The following is a 9420-nucleotide window of genomic DNA, read 5'->3' on the forward strand; positions in this document are numbered from 1 at the left end:
AAAAAAAAAAAACATTAATATCAGCACCAACAGCAATACTCTTTGAGCTCAAAAAGGATAATTTTTCAGGAGATAGAAGCCCTAGAGTTTCTTAAATTTTCAGTCTATCCACAGACATGATTGTTGCCATGTTATCAAAGTTATCTAGAATATTGGGCCAAAATTCACTTACATGGTCTCCCCCTTTTGACTCTGGTCTGGCTTGGGAAAGCTCAACATGGAAAACACCCCTTGAGAGAGTGAGTTTTTATTTTTCAGGGAATCGGTTTTGCATGGTATGTAATTTTGTACTCAATGATATTTCTTAAATGGTGTGCTGTGAACACACACAAGTTTTTGAATTATACAAGAAACTTAAATTGGCCCACAGGACACAAATAAAGAGATATAACAGAAATCAGATCCAGGCCTAAAATAAGTTTAATACACATGGCTTCTCCTTTTCTGTTCCTTTTAGTTTGATTTCATAAAAAAAAAAAAAAAATCTATATTTGGAAGGTGCTCTGAATGGAAGATGTTGTAACAAGCTTTTCATCAATCTGCCATGCTATGAAGAGGTGAAGGAAGGGGGACTCCAGGGGACCTCTTGGTCAGATGTTTCAAGGTTAAGGGGAATTTTCAAGGCTTCCTTTTTCAGGCAGCAAATTTTTCCCAAAACACTTGAGGTATTATTAAAGAATGCAGATTACCACTATAAAATGGTCTACTTATATTTAACGGCACTGAAGAAACTCATTGGGAGTGTCCCAACCTTCACGTAAAAAATGTTTTCATTCTTGTCCTCCTCTGTGGGCTGGAAGGACTATCAAAAACACTTAAGCAAGAACATTTTCAAGAATGGCTAGTAGTAAAAAATAAGAAAATAATAAAGGATTCTGGGTGGTCATTTTATAGGTTCGTAAGTGAACGAATAGTTTTTATCTAGTCCATTTTATGCTAGTCTTTTTGAAATATATCTGTTTGCAATGCTAGGTAGTGTTGAAGATACAGTGTTTATGTAACATATTTTGCTATAGTAATCTGTGAGGCTAAAGGAGAAAAGGCATTGAAATTGGTCAAGCTGGACTTGAATCCCAGATCTACCATTATAAGCTTTGTAAATCTTGGGCAAGTAAGTTCCTTCTCTCAGCCTAAATTTTCCCATCTATTGCAAGGAGTTGTAATAAGGGATTACACAAAATATGCAAAATATACTATGGCTAGTCAATAATATATTTCTTTACACTTTCTTTGTAAATATGTTGATTCATTCAGAAGAAAATGTCTGAGCCTGAGGCTTTTAGTCTAAACAAGAAAAATTCATCAGTTATGATGAGTGTCCTGATTAAAGGGAACACCCCACTTACATGGTGAAAAAAGAAAAAGTTACTTGGATGCATTCTTTTTCAACACATTATTTGGTGACATTCTTTCATCTACAGAACTGGTGTTTCTATTATTCTAAGATTTAAAATTAATCTTTATTTTTAAAATGAGATTCAGTAATTTTCTACAACTTCTTAAAGCTACATTTCCTAATTCTCTTGTCCTACCATTCAAATGTGGGTACATTTGATGAAAGTCTCATATATGAAGTTGCAGCGAAAGGTGGATCCGAACATAGATATACTGTAAAGACCCAAGTTATATAGGGACATGTGCAATGTGAAACAAATACCTTTTTGACATTAGCAGAAATAAGTATGGATGAGGCCAAATGGATACTTCCCTGCTGCAATCAACAAACGGTCTTATATTTGAAATTTGGGATTCCTGTCAAGGCTGCTTATTCTGATAACAAGATGAAAATGCTTCTTGAGAGATCCCACATATGAATTCAAATGCCAAAGGTTCTCATTACCTAGGGGTCTGCAAATCCTTTGAGCTGCTTGGCATTCCTACTTCCATTGTTCTCTCCGATGCCTTCTGTTCCGAAGCTATTACGATTGAACACTGTATACAGACTGCGTTTTTAGAGTAGGGGAATATTTTCCCCAGAATTACTCTAGGCAGCACCAAGCTCAACATAGTGCCAGAAATGGATACATTATACTCCACAAAATGTGTGATTAGTCAATAGAGAGAAAAAAGTCACACACACTGCTATCTTCCACAAAAAAAGGAGAACATGCTATTGTAGAAATGATGATACCATGTGAAAAGGTTAATCATAGTCTGGCAATTGCAGTGTTGGATGCAAACCTACTTTTGCTGAGGCTGTGAGTTTCCTTGATTAGGAGCCCTGTTCCCTGCTGGGACCTTCTCCAGCACCAAGACATCTTGGTCATGTTCTTTAAGTCTGACTGTATTTGCTTCAACGTCCTGCAAATACAAATTACACCACATACAGATGCTGCCATTTTCTCAGACAATGAAAAAAATTTCAAATGCTTCAGAAACTCATTTGGCGCTTGTGATGCTAATTGTTGCATCTACAAATTAAGTCATTTTCAAAGTCAAGGGCTGGAACGGTCAGAGAGAGGACCAGAATGGTTTGAGGCATATGGTTTTAAAGCTCTGCTTTTACCCCAGATTCAGAAAATCAGCAGAGTGGAGAGGAGGGTGGTCATGCTCTGAGAAACCTTTGGGGGAGGGTGGTATAGCGGGAAGACAGAGGAGCAAAGCCTTTATTCTTTATAAAAATACGTGACAAAAAAAAATGAGGCAAACTCAGCTTCGGCAAAGTTCTTTCACTCTGATTTTCTTCTGAGGGTATTTAGTTTTCTTAGAAGTGGCACTTTTTCTCTCTAATCAAAAGACTTTGTTTATTTTCAAAAAATCAGTTTGAAATAGGTTAAAAACATTTTTCAGTTATTTTGAATAATTTTGTAAATTCAATCTATCATAATGGTCTTAATGCGATTCTTTCAAAGAATTTTTTGGCTGAATGTAAACTCCATGTGTGTAAACTTTAATGAGTTACTAAAGTTTACCTTTATATTTCAATGTCATTTAAAATAATTAATTTAACAAATTTAATATACTTTTTCCTCATCATTTGGTCCTCATTTTAAAAGAGATTAGATAAGAACTGAGTCAAATTCCATATGGTATTTTTTTCTATATTATTCAATGGCATAGTTTTTAATTTAAGTTTCTTTGCATTATGAGAGTATATTCCTAAGACAAACTTTGGTGTCAGAAATTTTGCCACCAAAGGCAAATGCTTAAGTCTGTGTACAGGTAGGTGTCCATACATAAAGAGCAGAGAATGACATTGTAAATCATCATTAAATTATGTCAGATGTAACTGAAAGCACGGACGTTTCATTTAAGACTTTCAGGTAGGATAGAGAAGGATGCTAAAACTGGGAGAGGCAGAGAAGGGAGCCTGCTCTGTAGGCCATCAGGGGAGAGAACAGAGCAAAGTGATTCTAGAGGGAACATTTCTCTGGGTGAACTCAAGGTAGGCCCAGATGGAGCATGGGACACCTAAGAGGCCAGGGATGATGAGACATTGTCATCATCCCCAGCGGTCCACAATCAGGCCTTTCCAAAGTTGGGTTGTTCCTTCCAAGGGACCAGGGGCTGCATGGTGGGAAAAGACCAAGGACCATCTCTTCTAAACATCACCCATTCTCACAAATACCTTAACAAGCTTGGATTGGGCGCATCTGGAGAGCCAAATTTAAGTGCAATTTCATGATTCCCTTTACCATCCCAATTGTTCTTTATCTACTTGCTGAAGTCTGAAATTCCCTGAGTGTGAATCAATTTGACCTAAAGCACTCGAAATGAAAATGCTTGGTTGGAGTCACCATGACTGATGTTCATTCCCACTAAAATATAATCACTTAATAAATCGAGAGAGTATGTGATGATATGAGAAAGGTTCAGATTTGGGAAGAGGTCGGAGGTGGAGACTAAGAAGGTTTAGGATAAATACATGAGGAGGGAAGGACACAGATTGGAAGCCTAGGATTGCCAAGAGGATCTCACACTTTAACATGTGCCAAGGCAGTCCCTCTTTGTCTTCTTTGTCTTCCATTCTTATGGATTGGTTCAGGTGTGTGCAGAGTGTTTGGTCCAGCATAGCACATCACATTCGCAGCTTTACTGGAATATTCCTCAGGACCCCAGAATGCATACCATCACATTGAACATCCCAGGTTTGTGACCAAGATACTTTGTTCCCTGAGCATTCGATAATCACAGTATTACTCAATTAACCCAACACTCAAATCTGCTTATCTGGCAAAAGGCAAAAATGGGATGCCTCTCAGCCACACTTTGTCTTGGACTTACCCTTAGGATCCGGTTGAAATCCTCCTTGTCTACTCTTAAGAAATGGCAATTATCTTCTCGCAAGACGATAGAGGCAGCTCTCGGGGCATCATTTACTAGTGCTAACTTGCCAAAGTCATCGCCTTCATGCAGGGTACAGACTACACCCTGGAGAGAGCAGAACATTCAGATGCAGATGATTCCCTGAAATGGAGCAAAGACCCACCCACCTCCCACCACAAGACCGTCTGTATATATAAATGCTGTATATATAAAGAGGATGTGCCCAGGGAAACCAAAGGGGAGTTATATAATTAAATTATAATGTTTCATTCTTCTTTCATTGAGTAATATGGGCTATGGCCTAACTTAAACATATACATTATAATCTATAAGGAGATAAGCCCCAGAAAGTTCAATACTAATCTGAGTATAATAATTTAGATAATTTATGATTAGAGATGCTATAGTATCTCTTCTACATCAAATAACAATGTTGTTGCAAGTTTAATTGTAGCACTACATTGTTAATACTTAAAGCCACACTAGTAAATGGAGCATAATAAAAAGAAAAAGATATATCTATACCTTGCCATAAATGACTACATTCACTGATCCTTTTAGAATAATGTACCAGGAGGTACCTTCTTCTCCCTGGTTAAACACTAGATACGAAAAGATGAAAAGACTTATGTCAAGAATAGAAGCACATCAATAGAAATTATAGCTTATCAAATCATCATTTTTAAGTTCCCAGAATCACACATTTATTCCAGAAGAAAAAAATTAGTGGAAAGTATTAACTGATTCAGGTGAAATATTATTTCCTTTTCGATAGAACGTGGAAGGAACAGAAACACTGCTCTGTTTGTTATGCCCGGAAAGATCCATTTTTACTGGATATCAATTCACCAGAAATCCATTTCATCAAGCAATACACTTTCCCTCACAAGTCATTAAAACTTATTAAACTGTAGAAAATAGTTTTAAAAACTAATCTGACCAGTAATGTGAATTTTGAAAATATGTCATTTATGGATACATATCTACATTTTTAAAAATGTATTTGAATGATAACCACTACAGATAGGGTTGGAGTTTTAATGAAAAGAACAAAAGAGAGGTTGTAAATCATCAGCGATCATAAACATAAAAAAAGTTAAAGCAAACATTTAAACATTCAAGAAAGGAAACTTATTAAAATAAAAATCAGTGTTACAAATATCATTTTTTATGACTGAAAAACATTTCGAAATATGAATTGTATAACTCTTTGCTTTTACAATTCATGTTCCCTGCTTATTTGACTAACACAACTCAGTCTAAAGAAAGAGCGACACTTTTCAAAGAACGTCCTTTGAAACGTTAATGAGTGTCCATCAAAAAAGTGTTCTATGTTACACTTGGTTTAGGAAGTGTCGCTTTAAATGGAGTGAACATTTTTCTTTATTGTAGGTCTTCTGAGAACCTTAACATGCTGATGTGTCTGATTCTCCGAGAGAGACTAGAGAAGGTGGCATATCCTGCCCTGAGCAGACCGCTAACACTGCTTTTCAAGGACTTCGCGGATTAGTGGTAAGTGCTAGCCTAAATAATTTTGTTCACGTTTATTAATATCAAATTTCAATTTCTTGCTTCCAAATATGATCATCTTGGATTCTGGAGAGATCTTATATATTAGTCCTTTATAAGTATTGGCATCAAAGAAATTCTCTTGGGCTTGGAGCTGATAGTGGAAATGAGAGAAGAAAAAGAAAACAGGAGAGTTTATCATTCTAACTCACAATCGCAAGAGATGAATTTGTTCTCCTAAAACCATAAACCGAAGTGAGGTCATTGCGAAAAGACTCTGCCTGAAGAATGAAACTTCATTCCACCCTCATTAAACAACATCTTGGGCCAGCAGCTAAGAAGCCAGTGGAGACTCAGCTGGCAAGTACACCCCTGTCTGTACCAGAAAACCACCAGACTGCATAATAACAGACATGTGCTGGGGATGACCACAGCTCCCAGAAAACAAAAGTGCCACAGGATGTCCTGCCAAGTCTGATCCAGGCCCAAGAAAGGGGAGCATTTGCAGCAGGCTCCCGTGGCACCTGCTCTCAAGGGGGCTAGCCAGGCGAAATGTCCGATTACAGCTTTCACTTACACACAGTTCCTCCTTTGGCATGAGACTCAAAAATGAGAACACCTGCTAACTCCCGTTTCACCTAGAAGAAAAAGAGAAAGAATAAGGACAGGTCAGATTTGGGGGTGGGGGGAGGGCCATGTTCCCTTTCTGCAGTGCCCACTGTACCCTTCTTTCCACACAGTCATCTCTGACTCAGCTTGCTGCTACTCTCATCTAGAACCACTTTCACTAGATTTGCCACTCGATTCTTAGAGCTCCTACAAAAGCTGTTTTATAAGCTAATTCATGCACGGCAACATCCCTAGAGACGTTTAAAATGTGGTTTCATATGTACAAATTAGTCTGCTTCACTGCCTATCTTTCATCTTGGGTGAGAAGGTGAGAGCATCTATGATATACATGTTGGGAATTCAATATCCTGAAGCTGAATAATTAAGCTGAAATGTGTGAGCAGATTTATATTCTTAGATAAAAAAATTTTTAGTTCCAAATTATGGTCTCAAATATGGCTGTATCTCTTTAAGAACCAAGTAACCTGAGAATTTCCCATGGTGTCTGGGTACCTGGAGTTTAAGGAAGATGAGGAGACTACCTACCGTCCTCTCAATTCCACCAAGTGGGAAAGTCAGAACTGGGACATGCTGGGAACCTAGAGTGCAGATAGGAAAAGGGGTCTTCCCTCATTTTCCTCTACAGCATGAGCACGTTGTGCCCACATATGCAGGGGCTCCCCAGGTGAGGCTCTTAGGCAGTAGACACCCCCCCACCAACACACACACTCATCCATAGATAAAGTGAGGATAACAGGGCAGTGGTGGGCGGGAGGGGAGGCTGGGGTGGGCTAGACCACACCCCTGGGTACTCCATGTAGGTGAGCAAGCTGCTGGACTCCTAGTAGTGCAGCAGGGAGGAATGTGAAGACAGCTCTGCTGGGTTGAGGGAGAAAGGGTTTTAGCCCTTGTGCTTGGGGCTGCGGCAGAGACCAGAACCCTACTGCCCAGAGCAGGGATCACAGATGCCGCAACCATGTGAAAGCATAACATCACCCAGTGATCTGGAAATAGAAGGCAACTTAGGAATGTAGATATTGCTGAGGGACCTCAGTATGTAATCTGTGAACTTTCTTTGTTGTTATTATTGAAACAATTTTTTATCGTTATTATTGAATTATTAGCACATAGGAGACTTGTGTTGCCTCAAAATCCTATTCCTATGTTCCTTCTGTGGAAGTGGATGTTTCTGTCCCTATTCAGAGATTAAATTTCTGTCCACTGCCTCCCTAAATAACCTAATCACATAAAAGTTCAGAGTCATACACAGCCATTGAGCCATTTTCTACTAGTGTGTACTGCTACTGCGCCCTAACATATCTAAAGTAATAATCTCTTGACCCTTCTGCTACCTCTCTCAACAGGGCAGCAAACCTGGGCAAAGCTGGCCACTTGGGCCAGGACAAGTCATCTTGATTTTTCTCCTTCCTCTCTTTGGTTGTATATTTCATGGAAGGGTTTCAGAGCCTCTTTTAAGGCCTGGTTCTCTTGTCTATGTGTGCAAGTTCTGAGATTCAGATTTGGAAGGATGAAGCACATGTTCCAACCTTACTCACATCATACTGCTTCGGGATTTAGGGCTCACGGGAAACTACTAATAATGTGACAATATTTGATCCCCTTTTGATGACTGTTCTTGTGTATGACTTCCTTAGCATCTCATGAGAAAGAGTAGGGGTGATTTATGAGGTAGAATTCAGCCATTCCTGTCCCCTCCCATATACCTTAATACTCTTCTCCAGTCCCAACACTGCAGTTAAATCAAACTCCTCTTGACTGTGCTCAATAAGAGACAACTTACTGTGGTAGAAAGATGAGATAAGGCTTTAATGTGAAGGAGTTCTTCATAGATAATCTCTAGGTCATCCACGGTCCTTTGGCCAGGTCTACAAAGAAAAAAGTAACAAGGAAATAATGAGAAAAAAATTCGTCACTAAAACTTGAAATATAGAAATGGATTCGAGGGTCAGTAACATGTTCACAGATTTCCTAGGAGAAAGCCCTATAAAAAGATATTGGCTGAGGGCAAGATTATGCTATTACAATTCCTGAAGGAATTTTTTTTTTTGAAATGAAAGTGCTCCTTAATGGAAGAATGTGTACACAGTCCCCGTCCCTTCCAGTCTCACAGGGAAGAACACCTCTGCTCACGTTGTAGTTGACTAATTGATCTCTCACTTTGTAGATGATTGCTCTAAAAAATTGCTTTTAATTACTATCTTAAAAACAACAAAAGTTGTTTCTAACCCATCTAGGAATAATTGGCTTCATCAATTGGATTGATCCAAATTCCTTGGGACCTTCTGTGATATCTTAGCCTAACAGAGTAATAATGCTGTTGTCACTATGTTTCAGGTTATGTAATATGCTTCTACCACAAGAAACAAATGATGGATGTATATAGACTCAATATTTTCTTGCCTGTCCCTGGAAAGGTGAGGGCATGAGATGAGCAGAAAGCAAATCTTGTCTGGGATTAGGAAGAAAAAGAAAGCAGGAAGGTATACATTTATATTTCCCCAAATCTGTTCTGTGGATGACCACTTTCTATGAGATGTTAATCAGTGTACTGTTTTGTTTTTTTTTTAAGTATGGTTAAGGATGGAACACCATCAGTAGCTCATTAAGGTTTAAATGTTTAATGTATGGTATTATTCAATGTTATTGTATATTAAACATTTAAACCTTAATGAGCTACTGATGGTGTTCCATCCTTAACCATACTTAAAAAGTGTTCCTTGGTCAAATAAACTCAAGGAGTGTTGATATACTGAACAGAGAACTGGATTTCAAGTCTGAAGATGAAATTTTAACCTTAGTGCAACCCCTCGCTAGCTGTGTGACATCAAAGCCTTAGTCTCATCTGTAAACTGAGGAGAGTATCTTCCTGAGAGAGATGAGAGAGCTAAAGGAAGCAGCAAATGTAAAGGTATTTGCATATTTATTCGTGTAAGTAAGAAAAAAAAAATTCCAGCAGTGATAATCAAAACTCAAATCCTTGCACAAGAAGTTAAAATGACAGATAAAGTATGTCTG

General features: G+C 38.3%; 1 protein-coding gene across 1 annotated transcript in view; it reads right to left on the minus strand.

Moving 5' to 3' along the window:
- Positions 1-9420, minus strand: part of RAPGEF4 (Rap guanine nucleotide exchange factor 4) — a 279699-nt gene that overhangs the window by 53525 nt on the left and 216754 nt on the right. The window contains exons 11-15 of the mRNA XM_011357435.2: positions 8186-8270; positions 6353-6413; positions 4792-4868; positions 4225-4371; positions 2186-2301 (exon numbers count right to left, since the gene is read on the minus strand). Coding sequence (XP_011355737.1) covers positions 2186-2301; positions 4225-4371; positions 4792-4868; positions 6353-6413; positions 8186-8270 — 486 coding nt within the window. The remainder of the gene's footprint in view (positions 1-2185; positions 2302-4224; positions 4372-4791; positions 4869-6352; positions 6414-8185; positions 8271-9420) is intronic.

The sequence above is a fragment of the Pteropus vampyrus genome, unplaced genomic scaffold (assembly GCF_000151845.1).
Source record: "Pteropus vampyrus isolate Shadow unplaced genomic scaffold, Pvam_2.0 Scaffold2, whole genome shotgun sequence".
Taxonomy (NCBI): Eukaryota; Metazoa; Chordata; class Mammalia; order Chiroptera; family Pteropodidae; genus Pteropus; species Pteropus vampyrus.